General features: G+C 38.0%; 1 protein-coding gene across 1 annotated transcript in view; it reads left to right on the forward strand.

Moving 5' to 3' along the window:
• The window catches only part of RAPGEF2 (Rap guanine nucleotide exchange factor 2), a 321,965-nt gene that overhangs the window by 166,304 nt on the left and 133,660 nt on the right, over positions 1-22,001 (forward strand). The window contains exons 5-7 of the mRNA XM_050945499.1: positions 414-489; positions 5,102-5,269; positions 7,971-7,988. Coding sequence (XP_050801456.1) covers positions 414-489; positions 5,102-5,269; positions 7,971-7,988 — 262 coding nt within the window. The remainder of the gene's footprint in view (positions 1-413; positions 490-5,101; positions 5,270-7,970; positions 7,989-22,001) is intronic.

Genomic DNA, 22,001 nt, shown 5'->3' on the forward strand with positions numbered 1-22,001 from the left:
TATAAGAAGAATCTTTAAATGTAGCACATTACATTTAACTGTAAAGGAGATACAGGTGTTAGAAAGCCTCTTTGATGTTGGTGTAATTTTGTACATTGTGACTTGGTTATTTGCATATATATCAATGTAACTGTTTCACATGTACAATTATTGCTACTACTATAGCTATCATAGCACCTAGGAGCCCTCGTTGTACTATGTGCTGTACAAACAATTCTTCCTAAATTCTACAAATCAAAAGTGTATTGGCATTGGCATCAGTTAATCAAAGGGGGGAAAATCTGCACGAAAGTTTTGCTCTGGGCATGTGTGTATTTTTTTTGTCTTTTTAAGTGTCTGGGGAGTTTTTTAATACTTACTTGAGTTGCATTACAGTTTTGATTTTGTTCTGATTGAGTGTTTTCCTTCCTCAGTTTTGGCAAGCGTTCTGCAGGAAGCTTCAGGCGTGGCTGTGAATGCATTGTTTTAGAGCCATCTGAAATGATTGTGGTAAGATTGTGGTGCCCATTTCTTTCAAACAATATTTTTTCAAATTAAATTACACTTTCAAGTTCTCATTAAGAATAAACAAAATTAGATAGTGCTTGAAATTACTTTGAATTGTCTATATTATACTCAGTGTAAGGTAGTACTAAATTTAGTGTGTGGTTTTCTTTAATTCAGTGCCCTAGTTTGCAATCATAATACATAGCAGAAAAGTTGGAAATGTCATTTAATTAAATGAATGAAATAAATCTTTCAATAATGATAAACTACAAGTTTAAAAAAAGTCAATTTAAAAAATGCCTGTAAGGATAAGACAATCATATTTGAAGTAGAGATAGCAGTTATGATTAGCCACGAGTATTTGTGACATGGTAATTTTGCATCTTTGTTTAAAATTAATAAACTGAGTTTAGTTTAAGAATTATTAACAGTTGATGATTAAATTCTGTTTTATTCCAGACCTGTCAGGCTTGAGAATGCAGTTTAGGGATTTTTTTACTATTACAGTTAAAATGTTGTCGACATCACTAGTATAAAGACATATTTGTCATTTAGAAAACCTGCTGTGGTCTAGTGTAGAATAGTTTTATTCCCCAGAGGGTTCTCAAATTCAACACTTCCATAAATGTCATTGGGCACATCATCCAAACAGATATACCTTCATGACAGGAGAGATTAAATGCTTTTGCTCTCTTTCTGAAGGATGTGGTATTCAGACCATAACACAGACATAATCATCATATAGCCATACACCAGATTATCCAAACACCATATTATCCATGCTCCATATTATCCAAATGCAGGGCAAATCATATTCAATTGCTGAAAATAATGCCATCTGTATTTATTGGAGATGTTTTCGAAATCAGGATTAGTGAATTAGGCAGTACTGTAGAAGAAATGAGTTATTCATACTTGCAGTATATCGTAGAATCATAGGACTGGAAAGGATCTCAAGAAGTCTTCTAGTCCAGTTCCCTGCACTCAAGGCAGGACTAAGTATTAGAGCATCCCTGAGGTTATTGTCTAACCTGCTCTTAAAAACCTCCAAGGATGGAGATTCAAATGTCCTGACTTTTAGAAGCATTGAAGAATAGCTTTCACACAAAGTGTAACTTTCTTACTTATTTAAAATGTATATCCATTAGTAGGGGCGGCTCTAGGTATTTTGTTTCCCCAAGTACTGCAGGCAGGCTGCCCTCGGCGACTTGCCTGCAGGAGGTCCCTGGTCTTACAGATTCAGCGGCACGCCTGCGGGAGGTCCGCCGAAGCTGCGGGACCAGCGGACCTTCTGCAGGCATGCCGCCGAAGGCAACCTGCCTGCTGCCCTCGTGGCGACCAGCAGAGTGCTCCCCACGGCTTGTCGCCCCAAGCATGAGCTTGGTGTGCTGGTGCCTGGAGCCACCCCTGTCCATTAGTCTTCAAGTTTTTTTAATTCTTCCCCACTTTCACTCTAAATCAGGGGTCTCAAGCTCAGTTTACTTTAGGGCCAGTGCCAGTCCTCAAATCCTCCCAGCGGGCCAACAATATTGCTCATCACCCAGAACCCGCCCCCAAATTCTGCCCCCCTAAACTCTGCCCCCTACTTGCCCAAGGCTCTGGGAGACAATGTGGATGAGGGAGGAGGTCTGGGGTAGGGGTCCAGGCTCTGAGAGGGAGTTTGGGTGCAGAAGGGGTGAGAAGTTGTGCTTTGGGAGGAGGTTTGGGTGGGGGAGGGGCCTGGGGTGCAGGCTCTGGAATGGAGTTTGGGTGCTGGGTGCAGGCTCTGGGCTGGAGTAGGGAGTGGAGTTGCAGGCTCTGGGAGGCAGTTGGGGGTGGGAGATGGTGTGTGGGAAGTGGGAGGGGGTGCAGACTCTTGGAGGGAGTTTAGGGGCTGGAGTGTGTGTGGGGAGGGGTGCAGGCTCTGGGAGAGGATTGGGGAGTGTAGCGCTTACCTGGGGCTCCAAGGTGGGGTGGGCCGGGGGGCCTCCGTATGCTGCTACCCTAGGTACTGCCCCTGCAGTTTCCCATTAGGTGCAGGGGTGCTTGGGGTGCGGGCAGCACACGGAGGCACAGCCCCACCCTGGGACCGCAGGGAGGGGCCGGCAGCCACATGGAGCAAGTGCGCAGGAAGCTGCTCTGCTGCGCTGCTGGTGGTGAGCGGGGCCTTGGGCCATTTTAAATCACCTGGGGGACTCTCAAGGGGTGGAGGGGAAGGGAGTGCGTGGCAGCAGGTGGTGCCAAGGGAAACACCTGGCCCCATAATTACCGGAGCTCCGCAGGTCATATTGGACAGGTTCTCGGGCCACACATGGCCCGTGGACTGGGACTTTGAGACTCGTGCTCTAAATTAATACTTTGGTTGTGTAATAGCAGTTTACCTTGTCCTCTGTTGCCATCCTGCTAATAAAACTTTGATGCATTTTATTTTAATGACTTCGCAGCATAGAGGGAAGTAGAAATGAGAAATGCCTGTTCCTACCCCCGCCCTCCAATCCAAACCCCATAATTCTGCTGTGGGGAAAGTGGCAGTCAGCTCCTTTCAAGGTGTGAATCCACCCACTTTGTCTCCCTGTTCCCATTGTACCGTGTCTATGTGGATGCAGGTTCCAGGAGCAGCTTGCTATCCCCAATTCCTGCTGCTATGTTACCCACCTTTAGCTTTGGGTGGTACCAATGAATGTCTTTGGTACACAGCTCTTTGATGGGTTGGAGGAAAGTGAGGGACACAAAATGTGGAGGGTGGGGAGGAAAGGACAGAAAAAATAAGAAAAGGGGCCTAGCGGGGTGACAAGGAAAAGAGACCTGAAAAAAAAAACTGCAGCTGTGGTAAGGCATGATGAGAGGGGCCTGTGGTGGGTGTTGGATGAGAGCACTTAGATGACAATCCATCCAAAGTAGCTCGTGAATGAGAGCAGCTTTGGAACCTCTTAGTTAAACCTTTGAAGTATACTTTGGCCCAACCTTTTGGAGGACTGACTGCACTTGGAATGGAAAGAACTCAATATTCAGAGGACACCATGTGGAGCAGCTATCAAGTCATCACCACACATCTGTTGCATACCATAAGTGTCTGTGGGTATGTCTACACTGCAGTTAAAAACCCATGGCTGGCCTGTGCCAGCTTGCTCAGGCAAAGCTGTTTAATTATAGTCTAGACCTTTTGGGTTTGGGCTGGAGCCTGAGTTCTAGGATCCTATGAGGTGGGAGGGTCCCAGAGCTTGGACTGCAGCCGAAACCTGAACGTCTACACTGCAATTAACAATCCATTAGCCCAAACCCTGTGAGTCTGAGGTCACTGGCATGGGCCAGCCACTAGTGTCTAATTGTACTGTAGACATACCCTTAATAGTTTATGTTTAGTCATACTTTATACACCTGGTTAGGGTAGGACTAGTTCTTATTAAAACTTCTTGTCATGTCAGCAGAATGTAATGGTGTTTCATTTGTATAGATGGTGAAAAGAAACGTGGCAAGGAAAAAATCACCTGCATGGTGGTAGTTTGTCATCATCTTCTTTTCGTAACCCACCTACCATTACTTATGTCCTATTTCTCTTGAGGAATAATCTTTTTGGCCTTGGGATACAGATTGAGGAATGTGAATGGATTTAATCTGCACACAAGGACAATACTAGACAGTTTTTGCCACTTTCTGCTTCCTTGTAGATGTGGCGTAATTCTAGCATGAAGTGATGGTGTTTCAGCAGTAAGATGGGCACAGGGGAGAGAGATACAAAAAGCCAAATTACTACAACTTTCTTATCTTGCATGAAAGTCAGAATTCTGAATTGTAAAAACATTTTTCATAGCAATACATTACTATCTAGTAACATGACTGCGACTTTGCTGCAGCCTCCAGACCAGAGAGAGGTTATTGATATTGCTGAGCGGGAAATTCCTTATTCATACACTCACCTACTAGAAATGTTCTGTTTTGTTTTCCATTCCTATTATTACTAATAAAATTTCTTTTTATGTAAATTTAATCTTTTTCAAATTTCTCTGATGTGAAAATTCCTCTTTAAAAGTCTCAAAATATTTAAAATACATAATTCAAACTGTGTTGCCTATTGAAGAGAGGCAGGATGGGAGTGGAAGGTCCCAGTATGACCCATTGAACTCTGTAGGAAAGCTACAAGTTCCTTCCCATGGGAGAGCTTCAATTGGCAGTTTATTGCATAGACAAAAACATCACTGAGTAAGAATAAAAATTGAGGAAAAAGATGTTAACTTTTTTTTTAAATAGAGTAATGCACTTATATAATATGGGAAAGTGTCTGCTCAATAACTCTTTTCATAGTAATACTTGTTCTTTCTCATCCCTGCGGACATTTGATTTCTTGGCACCGAGTTCATGCTTTTCACTGTTGGAAAATGCAGGAAATTCATAACCAACCACATTTTCTGAAATGGAGTTCAAAGTACCCTTTCATAAACTAAATTTTAAACTGAAGTATGGCCCTTAAAAATTAAACTAAAGTGGGCTTGTTCAGTAGTAGTGGCACTTATACTTGAAGATTGTCTAAAATAAAAGCTAAGAGCAGGCGAAAAGATAGGCTTTTGTTTTATTGCAGAATATGCAGTAACTTTAATTTGTAGGGAAATGACCCTTCTTTGTATTTATTTTATTATAGGTGGACTATATGGATGAAAATGAAGAATATTTCCAGCGTCAAGCTTCCCATAGACAATCCCGAAGGAGATTTAGGAAAATCAATCAAAAAGGAGAAAGACAAACCATTATTGATACTGTGGATCCTTATCCTGTGGGGAAGCCACCTTTACCTAGAGGTTATCATACGGTAAATTACCTATATTTGTTTTAAATACAAGACAAAGGAAAAACATTTTTACAAAAATAATCACCTGAAAGGTTGAATTCACTGCTGGCCTAAGCAGGTGGAATTCTGTGTGGGAATGTCTCCTTAGGGTATCAGTGAATTTGGCCCAAAGTGTGTGCGTGTGCCCATGTAATTTGCTTCATAACTCAGATTGAGAGTTAAGAACACTTAGTTTGTTGCACATTTATTGTTGTTAAACAATGCTGGCAAGAGGACAGCACATATCTTTACTCACTAATCCAGTCATTTCTGGCAACTTTGAAACAAATCAGTTACCTAATACGTGTGATTCAAAGTTCCTTTCAATAAATAGAAATATTTTAGTGTACAGTATTCCTGTGCATTGTGATAGAAATAGTCCATGATTTGGCTTGTCATTTCTCTCTGCAAGACCCAGAGCTGGGAATATTAAACTAACTTTTATTGCTGACTAATATGAGACCAGAAGTATCAGTCTGAACCATGACATTTTTGCCCAGAGCGAAATACTGCAGTCTGTCCTTTATGGTCAGACAAAGCATCGTTAGAATTTTCTTCAAAATAGTTTTTGTGTAATTTTACAGATTGAAAATTATAGGCTTCCTTCATAAAAGATGAAAGATCATAAGTACTAATATTTTAAAGGTGTTCTACAAAATTATTTGTTGGATTATTTTATTTTTCTGTTGAGGAAGGGTGTACTAGGATAAGAGTAATTAGTTTTGGTGTTAATGTCAGCAGCATACAAAAAACTCAGAAAAGTAAATGGCCTTCAGATCCTGTATTCAGCTGTTTTTTATGGCCCTGCACCTACAAAAATATGCTAGTATATACATAGATAACTTTATGCATGTGATTGGTCATACTGCGTATAAAGTTACTCAAGCACACAAGTGTTTGCAGAATCAGGGCTTGATTGTTTTAAAAATGCTGTCTCTGATTTGAAGTAGTGTTTTTTTCCCTCATTTTCTCTGTCCATATGCCTTTACTTGTTGTCAATTCCTTGTTGTAATCCATTGCATGACTGTAAATGTGTAGATGTTTGATTACATCCACTGTTAGAGATTTTTCCTCGTGTGTTAAATAAATATATCTTACATCAACACTTTATGTATTTTGTTTATACAACAGGCCCCTTTTAATGGTTTAATGTTCTGTGCAATTTTGATTTTTTCCAAATTTATTATGAATTTGTGAGTTGAGTCATTTCATTTGGCTCTTTTGCAGTTTTAAGATAAGAGATTATATTAGTTTGTCACAAACCACCTTTATGTGGCAAGCATATTTGGGTCGTGGAGAAAGGAATTATTGATTTTTTTTTTATAGATGTATCTTATACATCTAATCTACACCTGTTGTATAAATTACTTTTTAAGAATACGTAAGCGGTTGGTGTAGATTTAAATCCAGTAATAAGAGCAAAAGCTCATTGTTAATCATTCTGTTTAAGTTCATAATGAATTTACAAGTCTATTGGGAAATACATTATGAGACTGCCAGGTAGACTGTCAGTAAAACCTGAAATAATTACTGACATTTAAATTATTTTTTGTAAAAAATCAATATATAATTTAAATTAATTATTTAATTACTTGAGATCCTTTTGGGGGAAAATATTAAGAGCAGCAAGTTCAAATTGAAGTTATGGAAATCGAAGACTTTACCAAGCACTATAAAAATAAAAATAATCTTCATTGTTTATATTCCAATCACATTGATATTATTTATATTCTATATACTGCATTTTCCAGTCAGTCACATCTGTGTAGGTTGTTGCTTCCTCACTTTCCTGCCTTTTGGCCACTCAAAAGGCTTTTTGTTTGTTTTAAAATCAAAATTGTTTGAAAATCTAAATGTGTCTTTAAAATGGTACTGAAATGTGTTCTCTGAAACTGATAGGAATGCAAAGTGCATTATTTTAGTACAACTCCTGAGAGGTTCTGACCCTTCACAAATCCCATTAGTCAGCAGCTCTCAGGATCAGGCCTTCAGTTATCTAAAATTTAGAAGTTGGCGTGAATAAACTAACATATTTTGAAAAAAAGATTTTGAAACCCCCCATATGAAATGAATGGTCAAGTATATTGGATTAGTCTTCAGTTGGATGATCTAATTTAGTATCCATTGTGGGTATGTTTTGATTTGCGTGTTAAATACATTAAGATCAAAAATAAAAAATAAATAAAATAAAATAACTTCATCTAGAAAATAGATTGCATAGCTTTAGAGTAAACTAGACTCTTTAATTTTATTTTATGCAAGTTCCTTACTTACCACATCACTGAAATGTTTGCTGAAAGATTATCAATATTTTACTTCACATTGGCCCAAGTGATGGTGTACCTAAAAAGCAGGTGTTCATAATAGTCAAAAAATGACGTGCAAAATAGCATTTCTGAAGGAAGTTGGCTATAGTGAAAATGTAGATGAAATTATATAGATAGTTATAAAATGGAAAATGCGTGACAATGCTTTGCAAAAATTGTAAATAAAGCTACATGCATTATGTTTAATTGTTGCATGGATTACAGAACATTTACACAAACAGCCAATTTATCAGGGAACAGGACTCACCTTAAAATAATTTTAACATTATCTGATGGTGGTATGTACTATAGCATGTCTGATAATGTTCATCTTTTCCTTTCTTCCTATATGGCATTCATTTCATTTTGGCTCACAGGAATGCACTAAACCTCAGGTATTGTAATTTATACGTATGGTCCACTAACAGTTTTACTTGTAAGTTTCCAGTGTGACTAATTGTGTCATAATACCAATGCAGTGTTATGTCCTATCTTTGTTTTCTTAATTGATGTTTTCTGTATTTCTTCTCTAGTGGGAATGCTTAAAATAAATGCGGGATTTGGTGACAGCACAGAGTCTCCTTAAGCTGATTACAGTAGACCCTCAGAGTTATAGACACCTCAGAAGTGGAGGTTGTCCATAACTGAAATGTTCCGTGACTGGCACAATTCAGCTCCAGCTCCAGCTCCAGGTTCCATAGGCAGCTTCCTTGCAGGCAGCTTCTTTCCCTGCTGGGACAAGCTTGTCCCGTGACTGCGGTGGGCTGGGAAGGGTGGTGGTGGTGAAAACAGTGCATCTCCTTCCCAGCGGGGGGACTAGGGGTGGTGAAAACAGCAACCTCCCTCCCAAGGGGTGTGTGTGAAAACAGCACCCATGGCTCACATGAAAGCATCGCAGACCCCAGTGCCACTCTTGCTCTGGCTGCCTTGAGTTGGCAGTGAGGGCTCACAGCTTCACCTGTGAATCTGTAAGTGGGTGGGGGTGAGAGTAGAGATGGGAACAGGCAGCCCAGATGTGCCTATCTTTAAGATGCAATACAGGCATAGTACTATATTTGCTTTTTTTTTGGTCTCCGCTGCTGCCTGATCGGTTACTTCTAGTTTCACATGGTGTCTGGTTGACCAGTCAGACTGTAACTCTGTGTTCGTATCTTTGATGATCTACTGTAATTTACCTTCCTCCTTGCTTTCATGACATCACAAGATTGAGGCGATATCACTGGAGGATGATGTGCAAAGCACAGAAATAAAGAAAATAGTATATTTAACAGAATGCATTTATGTATTTCCTCAGGATAGATAACTTATTAGACTTTTGTATTGGTTCCAAAAATAAAGTCCATTTGTAGCTGTTCTGCCCTTGCACTTTGTAAGGTCAGGAAAATAAGTTGGAGAAATGAAAAAGTAGGCAGTGGAAATTTTGTTAGCTAAAAATTTGTAGGTTTTGCTTTTGCCATTTTGCTACTGTTTGTTTCAGCATGAGACAGTGAGATTAGACTTTATTACGGCACTCTTCAGTTGCTCTTGATTGAAATGGGGAAGGAGTTTGAATGGGCTTACCACAACATATTGAAGAATCATTGTCGGGAAAGTAATGTCTGAGTGAATAAGCGAAGTTCTAGATTGGAGCCTATCTCACTTGAACAAAAATTAAAAGATTGTAGGATTTCTGTCCCGGATCAGCTCTTAAATACCAACATACTATGAAGACCTAGATGCCATGCTTTGATTTTAAATTTTACTTTTAATTACATTGATGCAAATGGAAAAAAAATACTTATGCATATACTATATGTGATACTTTATAAGAATGTATTTGGTATAGTTTGTGCCATGGAGTTAGTGATGTAAAACATAAAAAAACCCTTTGGTATGTAGAGCTTGGTTGACAAATTAAAAGGACAAGTTTCTTTAAGATTCTTGCTTTGAGCAAAATATTCCTTTTTTTTTTCCCTGCTTTATTGTTCTGACCTTATGGCCGGAAATTTGATTACTATTTTTTAGCTAACCCTACGCTACACTGCTAATGTATACTGCTAAACACACTCAATTCATTGGTGTGTTTGAAGGTTTCTTGTTCTTTTGGGATTATCAAAAGGGCTTCAGTGCTGTTTCTTACAGAGCTGTGAGGTGTGAAATAGCCTGTTGTGCTGAAATACCATCTTTTTTGTAACAATAAAGATATATTTTTATCTTTCTGGGAGCCCAGTCCTCATGTCTTTTGAAATCAATGGTAAAACTCCCCATGACTTAGGTGCGGTAAAAATTGAGCTCTAAATGCACAGTAATAGTAGGGAAATACAGTTCCAGTGTTAACTATGGTAGTTCAAATTCTTAGTAGAATGTGAGGGGGCATACTTCATCATTGATACAATATGTTGGCTTAATAGTCCTTCTTTATAGTTTTAAATATGAATGATTATATGAAATAAATCAGGATTCTGATCTTAAGTTTGGCCCTTGAAGATTAATGTAGTTTTCTAGACAGTTTTTTTTAAGAGTATCAGAATAGAACAGTGTAGGAGAGATATTCTAGTAATAGCTTCAGATAGATTAATACGAAACTCCTGCATATTTAACTAACCAGCGAAATGCTTAAGGTTGATCTTAAAATGGGGATTTTGGTGTCTTTGCATGTATTATAGTCAGAGCTGGTTGCCTATAGTTAGGGATGCTCAACAAAGCATTTTCCCTTACAAGCCTTTATTTTTGGTGGCTTATAACTTTGCCAAACTTTAACCATTTGGGCTGGAATTTTTCATGTTTTGTATCTTCTTGAGATTTTTTTAAAAACTTCAGCAAAAATAGCCATTTCCATTAATAAGATGAGGGAAAATTAGATAGGTTTACCAAAGTACAATGTTTGTAGGTGTTCTAGTGCCCATGTGCCAGAATTGGAGCTGCTCTGTAATAATTTATGAAAACTGTGTTGATGTTTGCTTAGTGTCTGAATATGTTGGTTTAGATTAATAGGGTCTGTAAGAAAACACAAGCAGACAGGAAAAAGAATGTCTCAAGATAATCCACATGTTCACAAACACTTGAGGGTTCTTAGGAGACAATGCCTGGTGAGGAAAGGGCCTATGAATACCTAAGAGGAAAGAGAATTGTAGCAAGGTTTAAAAACGGACTCTCGAGAAGGGGGATTGTTTGGGGGAACTGAGCTGACAAAGGTACGTGCTGGGGTGTCTGAAGAAGTTGGGTGTTCCTAGGTTACCATCATGGAATGGTAAGCCTTTAGGTAAGATAGATATTCATATAGATTGCTTTTGTTCTAAAATCCTTTTTTTCCCTACAAGCTTTGTTCCCACTGCTAAAATAAACAATATTTTGGTTTTAGAAGATGGTTCTGTAAGCTATGGTTTCAGTCTCTTGAAAGGAAGAACCTCATGTGCCAATCCCCAGATGCAGAGTAAACACAGCTGTGCACAAGGCTTTGTAGCCTAGGGTTTGGTCTAAGAGTGGGAGAATTGCAGAATTATAACCTGGAATAGGTAAAGGCACGAGGCCTGACATCTGAAGGGGTTGCACCCAGAGACTGCAAAGGGATAGAGGTGCAGCTGGGCCTGTAACCATGATGGTTTAGTACATCCGTGATTTGTAGCATGAACATAAGCCGGGAGGGGTAGTGCTAGGGTCAGACAGATATCTTCTGCTGTCCCCATGAAAATTGGAACAAGTTGTAAGATTGAAAATTGCCATTTGAACGTAATCAATAAAGCTTTAAGTAACTAGCTGCTGACAGTCTTTGGAAAAATTCCTAGTGCACTGAACATGCTCCTCAAGCCACTGAGCGTGAGCTCCAGATGTGATGGCCGTAGTTGCGATTCCATTGGCCTATGGGAAGGAGTGGTGGGTAGGGAGTCATACATTCTAGTCTCTGCTCTTTCACTTAAAGGTTTTTAATAATTATATAAACTTCTCAATCCTTATTAGTGAGCCAGTCCTTCTACCCCTTAGGCATTAGACAAATATCATTCCCTCCCTCTCCCTCAGTTTTGCAAATCAGAGTTCACACAAGGCCACTTTGAGCAGAACTGGGAACAGAACAGAGTTTCTAAGTCTCATCCTCAGCAACACTTTCAGAATAAATAAATCAAATCTGTGTACTTTGCTGTACTCTCTGTAACCAGAACCACTCCCCTCCAAAGCCAGAAATAGAACCCAGGAATCCTGACATTCAACTGCTAGTCTAGCAGATTGTTTTGTAAACCAGTGGCTCTCAACCTTTCCAAGCTACTGTACCCCTTTCAGGAGTCTGATTTGCCTTGCATAGCCTCAGGTTTCACCTCACTTAAACTACTTGCTTACAAAATCAGACATAAAAATACAAAAGTGTCACAGCACACTAATACTGAAAAATTACTTATTTTATAATTATATGGTAAAAATAAAGTAAATCCACTGGAATATAAATACTGTACTTGCATTTCAGTTTATACTATATATAGTAATATAAACAAGTCATTGTCTGTCTGAAATTTTAGTTTATACTGACTTTGCTAGTGCTTTTTTTGTAGCCTGTTGTAAAGCTAGGCAGATATCTAGATGAGTTGATGTACCCCAGAAGTCCTTGAGGTACCCCTGGTTAAGAACTGCTGGTGTAAACCACTGCCAAAATGTATGTTGCCTCTAACTCTGTTTGTTGAGCCACATAGAAGATAACAGCCTAGAGGTTTGCTTTGGGTCTAAAGGTCCTAGGTTCAAGCACTTGTTAATGACCCCTGTGGTGTCGGTAGAAGTCTGTGATGGAATTTAGGTTTTTTCTTTTTCTAAAGCCTAGGAAATCAAATACAGAAAACTACATTTAAAAATGTCATGGGTTGCAAATTCAAGCATTCAGTGATTAGGGATACCAGGTTTAAGGTTGCCCGGGTAACCTTAATTTATCTGCCTTGTGTGTATGCATTATGATGATGTTTAATTACATGATCATATACTTTTTGTTCTGCAGGACTCGTGCTTCATTCAGCACACAGGTAGACTATGATTGAGGCTAAGGACCAAGGATGTTCTTTTGTATTTAATAAATTGGAATAGAACCCAGGAGAGCTGTGTTCTATTCCAGACTCTGCTATAGGCTTCCTATGTGATATTAGGCAAGACATTTTAATATTAAAAGAATAAGAGATACGTGACTGGCCTATCCAATTACACTGTGAATATCTCAAGCTTTTAAGAAAGTGAACAGTCTAAATGCTTGTGATATTTGCTAATGTTTACTTAGTTCTCGAGCTTTTGGAGCAGCACATACATGTAAATTTTAAACGAGGAAAAGATTTGATGTATAATTGTATGGAAAAAAATGTTTAAACTGGAGGTGTGGATATCAACGGATTAGATAGATGTAGGGAATGGGGGTTATAGATGTATTGCTACCAGTCTTACAATGGATGGGGTTCCTGTGACATTCATGGGCACTGTCATAAACAGAGAGTTAAGGGTTAATAGAACAGGAGTACTTTGTCTCTTTTGCCTATAAAGGGTTAACAAGTTCAGTGAGCCTGGCTGTCACCTGACCAGAGGACCAATCAGGGGACAGAATACTTTCAAATCTTGAGGGAGGGAAGTTTCTGTGTGTGCTGTTAGTGTTTGGTGGTGGTTCTTTCTGGGTTCTGAGAGTGACCAGATGTGCAACCAGGTTTCTCTCCAATCTCTCTGATACAGTCTCTTATATGTCCAGAATAGTAAGTACTAGGTAGATAAGGCGAGCTAGGCTTATGTTTGTTTTCTTTATTTGCAAATGTGTATTTGGCTGGAAGGAGTTCAAATTTGTAATTTACTGAAAGGATTTTAATTTGTACTTGTATACTTAGGCTGGGAGGGTATTCCCAGTGTCTATAGCTGAAAGACCCTGTAACATATTCCATCTTAAATTTACAAAGATAATTTTTACTGTTTTTCTTTCTTTAATTAAAAGCTTTTCTTGTTTAAGAACCTGATTGTTTTTTATTCTGGTGAGACCCCAGGGGACTGGGTCTGGATCCACCAGCGAATTGGTGGGGAGAAAGGAGGGAAGGGGGAGAGAGAGGTTAATTTTCTCTCTGTGTTAGGATTACTTTCTTTCTCAGGGAGAATCTGGGAGGGGGAGAGAGAAGGAGGGAGGAAGGTGCATTTTCCTCTCTGTTTAAGATTCAAGGAGTTTGAATCTCAGTGATCTTCCAGGGTAACCCAGGGAGGGGAAGCCTGGGAGAGGCAACAGTGAGGGAAAGGGTTTACTTTCCTTGTGTTAAGATCCAGAGGGTCTGGGTCTTGGGGGTCCCCGGGCAAGGTTTTGTGGGGACCAGAGTGTACCAGGCCCTGGAATTCCTGGTTGGTGGCAGCGCTACAAGTACTAAGCTGGTAATTGAGCTTAGAGAAATTCATGCTGGTACCCCATCTTTTGGACGCTAAGGTTCAGAGTGGGGGTTTATACCATGACACCCTCTAACACATTGAGTTTTGGAAGAGTTAAGGGAAGTGATGCCTCTTTAGATCAGCCCTGATTCCTGTCTTGAGGAGTCAGGGGCCTTTCTCTGCATGTTAGCTAGGACTATATGGAATGAGGTGAAGTCTCTGTTCAGATCCCAGGGAAATGCCACCATGACCACACATAAAAAGAAGAAAGGATCAGAATAAAAGAATAGAGGGATTAGAAAAGGGATATCATAAAGGCACACTAAGCCCAATTACAAAGAAAGCAAACTTAAAGAAATTAAAAATGCATTCACTTCTAATAGGTAAGAATGCAAAGCATATTCCTCAACAATGCGGACTTTATGGCACTGTAATATGCCTCACTAATGCAATTACCTTGCTTTTAAACTCAAATGTTCTGTCTGCTAATTTCAGTGCTCCTTATTCTGTACAGTAAATTGATGCCAATATAGTCATATACTTAACGCTGACTTTCCAATTTGATTTTTATATAATACTTCAGCCATCATAGTTTTGTATCAAAGTGAATCTAAGACCATGGTTTGTCAGCCCACATGCACTTTATATCAATCACAAGAAAAGAGGCTAATATGAAAAAACCACTGTTAGTCTCTTCAAGACCCCAACAGCTTCAATTTCATATTCTCCATAATCTTAATGAATTTCTAATATATTTTACTTATTCATTCATTTAGTTATTTATTTTAATATAGTTTCTTTTACTAAAAATCCTTACATCAGGTCTGAGTGTTCATTTCAGAATGCTGATTTCATGTGTGGTTCCTCCATTCTCACTGAGTTTATTTGCAGAAGATGAGTAAATATGTTGCCAGAGCTGTACAGATGAAGCAAGAATACAGTGAGGGATTTGGAAAGGTGCAAGCATAAAGAGAATATGGATCAGGAAAAGACAAAGCAGGCTGCTCCCTGAAACAGACACAAACTCACCCCACCTTACTCTAGGCTGGTTCTCTGCAGACTGCTGCTAATCCCAGATCACACCCTTCCTTGCAGAGCCTCCTAGCATGCAAGCAGGACCAGGAAAACCACTGGAGAATTTAAAATGATAGCTTACAATTTTAACAGTTTTCAGGGGGTTTAATGCCCACACTTTTATACATGAATACATATTTGTATAAATGTCTATATAACATCTGAAACGTAAAAATTTAAAATGATTTAAAGGTTATGTCTATTTGCAAAGGAGCGAGGATTGGTCCATAATGCTGTAGAACCTTCAGGGTCTTTTATCAGGAAGAATATTTATACCTAGTAATTTTTTTTTTAATTTTAAAACATTCTTCCGTTTTTAACTAGCTTTATTTTAATCTAATTTCATGGTGGTATCATCCCAAATTTGCAGAGACTATCAAGATAAAATATATTTAACTTACTCTAACCTAAATAATCAAATGCTAAATGTGTGTATATATAATATTAAAATTATTTGTTTCTGAAGTGTATGTATGTACTGTATAAGTGAGTGTGTATCTTTAAGAATGAGACATAAACTCACAAAAACGAAGAAATTCTGGGTTGCGATGCCATTTGCCCAGAAAGCAAAGGATGTCTGAGACTAGTACAGCTTTAGCTAACCCTGCTTTATCTAGAAATTGCAATACAATGGTCCTCTGTGGAGATGCCAAGGAACAATAGGTGAATATACATACATACAGTACTGTTCCATGTGTGCTGCAGTTTCCAGGAAATCGTGGCCTGCTAGCCTCAGAATTGGTTAACAGGATATACTTCTGTCTTTTTAGTATTTTAAGGTATTTCTGTTTTTTAATCAGGATGTAAAAAATTATCATTTTATTCCATGGACTATACAGGTGATGGATTAAATAGATAATGTAAATCAGAAATGCGTCTGTTAAAACAGAGATTATTCTTTCTTCCTGTTAATGGCATGCAATTGCAAATTAATGCAAAGCAGTTCAGAATTGTATGCAGTGTGCTGTTTATCCAAGTTTCAGCTTCTGTCTGAGGATGTCTATTTTTGTATATTACATCATCTCTGCTGCAGAACTTGTGTATCCATTGGGATTTGCTGTTCTTTCATTCCCCTTGGAAAGAGAGCTTGTACTGATGTCATAATTGGACCCATCTTTTGGTTGCATTTGGAAATTCAAAGTAGAGTACTGTGTACCAAGTTAAATTGTTTCAGGCAATTTAGGTGTCAGTAATAATAGTGCCAGTTTGGTTTCTGTTTTCAATTTGTGAATATTGACAATGCTCTGTTTGTAAACGTGTAAGAACTTTCTCAAGAGAAATATAGATTTACCACAATAAGGATGAGTTTTTATCATCATTGGCTTATGAGGTGGATTTCTTTTTTTACTGTTACAATGTATAATTTTGCCTAGCTGACATGTGGCTATTGATGTAGCATTAAATGCTAGGTTTATCTTTAAAACAAAATGTATGCTCACTTTTTCGACAGAAAAATCAAGTTCTCATGCATAACTCTGATTTCCTAAGCTGATCATTCCCAGTGAAAAAATAGCTAGAATTTCTGCTATTTATCTTTAGATGCAAGGAATATTTAAAAATTGTAATTGTGGCATTTTCTTTTGTTATTTTTAAACAATTAGTATGGAATATCTACCTTCAGGTTAAGGTTATACAGTATCAGACAATATCTTACATGTGTATTGTTATGGGGAGTGGTCTATGTGTGAATAGACTTGAGTTTTTTATATTGCTTGTACAGCTCTTTAAAAGATGCAGACTTTGTTAGGATATCAACACCATTTAGATAAATAGATAATAAATATCCAGGTCCTTTAATACTTGCTCTCTCTTTAAAGACTGTTAATAAGGGTGCTAATCCTAAGGTGGTTTTTTAGTTATTTTGAATCTTCTTAAATTACCATTTTACAGAAAGAATTTACTTAAAAGGGTAGAGTTCAAAGCTCTTGTAAAATATTTATTTTAATTAAGCATTTAAACTAAGCATCACTAACAAAATATACAATTAAAAATGCATGAGCCATCACATTTCAGAACAGTGTATTAGAAAACCTATTCCTCCTTCACCTACTACCAAAACTTAGGGCATATCCACACTGCTGGAGGGCATTGCTGCAGCTATGTTGCTGTAGTGCCATGACATAGGGGTTTTCCAATGCTGTAGTTAATCCAACTCCCCAAGCAGAGTAGCTAAATTAATGGAAGAATTACTTTGTCAATTTACCCATTTCCACACCCCTGACTGACATAGCTATGTCTGTCTTTGTCTAAGGGCTTGTCTTCACTACAGGGATAAGTTGACCTAAGAGACACTATTCCAGCTACGTGAATAATGTAGCTGGAGTCGACACAGTTTAGGTTGACATACCTCCGGTGTCTTCACTGCACTGCATCTATGGGAGACACTTTCTGGTCAACTTCCCTTACTCTTCTCAGAAAGCTGGAGTACCGGGGATGACTGGAAAGCGCCCTGCTTTGTCGATTTAGCAGCTCTTCACTAGATTTGCCAAATCGATCTCTGCATCGATTGCAGCAGTGATGATCTTCCCATAGTGAAGACCCAGCCCTAAGTTTTAAATGTAGATCTTGACTCAAGCTCAGCATATGATACTTTTCTTCCCAAATTTCTAAGTTTTAACAATGGTTGAGAACAGTGGTGCCTTGCAGTCCTTGCAACTGTCAAATACTTCAGAGGAAAATCAGAATTATCTAACTCTGTTGTGCCTACTTAGTATTAACAGTTAATGGCAGTACCTTAAGAGCTCAACTATGACTGGGGTCCTGTTTTGTTTGGTGCTGTACAAACACATAATGAGATGGTCCCTGAAGAATTCACAGTCTGAACAGGCAAGACACACAAAAGGCAGAAAGTTAAACAGAAGCACAGACAGGTGATGTAACTAGTCCAAGGTCAGCTAATAGATTAGTGGCTGAGCCAGGATCATAACCAGCTCCCAGTCAAATGCCCTGTCAAATAACACTGCACTGTCACAAGGATATTCCATGTATTTGGGCTAAATATGCCCTATATTTCATGTGCTTCCTTGTATTTTTTCTGGCTTTCTTCTTGTTGTTGTTGTTCTGAAGGAATTATTTAAAAAGTTCATAAAAAGTTAAACATAGGGAAATCCTTACAATCAGCTGCTTTGGTGCCAGTTGTCCAGAGCGTGTCTGACTTGAAACAATGTAAAAGTTGTCTAAGGTTTATTCAGGATGGATCCTTAAGGTTATTGATAGCAGGATAGTTTATCATTTGTGATGTACTACTGCATGCTGAGAGTCCTTGCAGAACTTGAATAGGAATCAGATTAATTTTAGTGGGATATAGTTGCATCTCTTTTATTTAGAAGCTCTACTTTATTAGAAGTAGTATTTAACGATGAATCGCAGGTGTTCAAAAACACTTGTTTGTAAGATTCCAAAAGAGGAAATGCAGCTGTTTAAACATGTAATTAGCATTGTATTTTAACAAAATTTTAAAGTCTTTAGGATGTCTGCAACTCAGAGTTCTGCTTCCTCTGGCTGAGTGACATCACATCTACTATTAAACATGGATACACGTTCCATTATAAATCTTTGTTTCCAAAGAGTCTTCACTTGGTAAAATTTTGGACAGAAATTCATCATGTCCACAAGTGCATATTTAGCGTGCGTGTTGAACAAAAATCAGTTACCATTTGAGTTATTTATCCATAAATAAAGATGTAAAATAAAATTTTTGAGTGCCCAAGTCAGTTTTGTAAATAAGATTTAGGCATTTTCAGAAATTTTACTTAATGTCCCCTTTACGGGGAAAAAAATCTTCAATCTACATATAGCTTTCAGTGAAGAAATAGCCTTAGTGTAAAGAAATTGTTACTAACAGAAATGTTGAGACTGAAAAGAAAAATTAAAATGTAGTATTGCAGTGTGCACGGTCAGTACATTTTCAAATGCTTAGAAATGTATTTGTAAATCAAACTTCTACAAATACATTGCAGGCACTTTTTATCAATGTGGACCAAGTCTATGACATGTATGAAGTTTGTAAACTTCACCCATGTGTATCAGAGCACTAATAACTTCTAATTTTTCAAAAGGCTATGTGTATCTTGTACTACCACAAAATTAAAAATAATTCTCATGAATTTGTAGAAACTCATTTTAATCCATATCTCTGAAGCGAGTTAAGATGACCACATAAAATTAGTAAAATATGGAGTTTAGTTAAGTGTCAGGTGTAGCTATTTGTAGTATATTTGACATGCATCCAACAAAATGGGTATTCACCCACGAAAGCTCATGCCCTATACGTCTGTTAGTCTATAAGGTGCCACAGGACTCTTTTTTTTCTGCTTTTAGTATATTTGAGTAACTTATGTTCACAGATTTCTTTTTTGTTCATCTAGAAATTGTCTTTTTTCTGGCTAAACTTTCAGAGAGATTCAGTACAATTTTAGTGCTGCTTGGCACAAAACCAGCACAACCAATCGTGCTGTCTATATCAATGAACATAGCTGTGATATGAAAACTAGGGTATAATGCACTAAAAATAATTTGTTAAAATGCCAATTTATACTTTTAATTTTTATTATATCTCACTCGTTTTTTCATCTCCCCAAGTTACCTAGTAAGTTTTGAAAGATCTGGAAATATCCATGACAATAGAGGAAAGATGCTTAAAGTTAGCATACCAGTAACCATACTGACAATAAATAACAGAAAACAAAATGGTGTAGAATTAAAACAATTTCTGGGTTTGGTAGGACTAAGATGTTAGTTTTTTTTTCACTAATAGATTATAGAATTTGCAAAGTGCTTTAGTATTCTTTTAAATAAGATAAAATTGTTAATATAGCATAACTATATTTTGTTACTGATGTTTGAGTTCATTGACCTTGTTACTGGAGGGGGCAATCCAGCGAAGAGTTGTCACCATTTGCTCTGCAACCCTGGATACCTTTACGATGTTCTGCTGGTGAAGCTCTCTGCCTGGTATGCTCATAACCAGCCTATGAGCTTCAGCAGCTCTTACCCCAGCAGCCTGTCTATAACCCCACTCTTGCTTCCATCAGCCTTGTTTACTACTAGCAAGGTGATTTCAATGCACTTTCAGTCCTGAATTTTACCAAAACCATGTGCTCTGCAATGTCTAGCCCTCTCTTGGACAATTCAGGGAAATAATAAGGTTAATTTGTTCCTCTAAAGAGACAAAAGTGCATTACAGCTTATTAACTTAACTGGGGTAACTACACCCTTCCATTTAAACACAACACTGGGTTGGTTCGGGTATGTAATAAGAGTTTCAGATACCTCTCTTCTTAGCCAAAATCTAACTAGGCATACTCAAATGTTAGAAACAATGTCCCATTTTCTGAAATTTGGGATAAGAGAGAACAAGTCTCCAAGGATGACAAGAGATGACAGACACTCTTTCCTTTTTCCACCTAATTCTGGAAGAACATTTTGGTAGCCCACAAGGTCATTTCCTCTCTGTCTTGGTGGTCTCAAATGGAAAAGATCAAGCCTGAACTTTCTCAAAACCATCAGGCTTACAGTCGTAAAGGAAGCTATCTTGTCTGGGGGACGAGCCTATGGTGCCCAGTAATTAACACTAATACTCTGGTCCAGGGGAGCAGTGAAGAGCATAAATTGGCCAGAGTTCAAGGCAATCCACCTGGTTCTCAAAAATTTCCTATCACTGTATCCTCATGACAACAGTCAGCTGGGACAGCTGTGGTGTACGTGAACAAACAAGGAGGTACACAGCCATCCACTCTCAACAAGGAAATTCTTATGCATGGGGTAGAGAAGAAGCTAAAAATTCATTTGGGCACTTCCACATCTCTGGAGAACTCAATTCCATAGCAGATAAATAGAAGACAAGATAGGGACCCGTGGAGTGGGTGTCCTATCCCATGTTCTTTCAAGCTAACAACATAGAGATTTGGGTCTCCATTACTAAGCCATCTCCCTTATCCTTCTGCCGAAAGAGGAATGCCAAATTCTTTTCAAGACACAAGACTCAGGGTTCTCCAGTCTTATAATGCCCTCTATCAAACTTGGCCTCAGAGAGTCATGTATGCCTTCCCTCCTACGCCACACACCCTACTGTTTTTCACAGTTAGAAAGCAGAAGGCACAGTAGTCCTAGTGTTTTTATGCTGTCACTGAGATCCTTGTTTTCCAATCTGATTAGCACATTCTTGTAACTACTTTCCACCAACCAAGATGAGAGAACCTGCTAAATAATGGGATGACCTCATAGCCATCCAGACTCAATGAGACTCCAATTATCTGTTTGGATATGGAAAGGAGACAGTTAAAGCAACAAAGCTCTTTCTGCACAGTAATTACTGACATCCAGAAAATAGCCATCCACTTCAGAATGAACTAGTCAAGGACAGATTTCGTTATAGGTGCACAGAGTTAGTATAGAGAAGCAAACTGCTTGTATAGTGGAAGAAAATATTGCAAAGAAATAGTTTTTTTTCACAGCGGTTATTGTAAAATAATGGTTGAAGGAAAAATTATTTTTAAAACTCTAATCATTGTGCCTTTTTGGCCAGAAATATAAATCCAAAATTATTATTACATTTTTAGTGTTTAACAGTAATAATGAAAGCAGATCTATATTTCCTTTAAAACCAATAATGTTAATAATACAGTATTAAACTCCATCTAGATTTATGTAGATGGTAAAAATTTGCTTTTATGGAAAATGTATATAAAATTAAAATCAGAATACATGAATTTTTTACATAAATGACTGAATAGCATAGAGGTTATATCAAATATTAATGGCATAGGCTTTAGATAATCTTTTAAAATAAAATTTTAGACAGTGGAACCATAATATATGAGTTACAGGAGTGAAAACAGTGAATGGAAAAAAGGACACTAGTGCAAAAACACACTTATTTGGAATAAACCATAATTAAAAATAAAATACAAAAGTGTTTTTGCATGCTGAGTCTTTGTGGGAAGGTTTTATCTAAAGTAGGTTTTTCCAGCTAAATTATAAATCCTGAAAATGGGACA

The sequence above is a fragment of the Gopherus flavomarginatus genome, chromosome 3 (assembly GCF_025201925.1).
Source record: "Gopherus flavomarginatus isolate rGopFla2 chromosome 3, rGopFla2.mat.asm, whole genome shotgun sequence".
NCBI classification, from domain to species: Eukaryota; Metazoa; Chordata; order Testudines; family Testudinidae; genus Gopherus; species Gopherus flavomarginatus.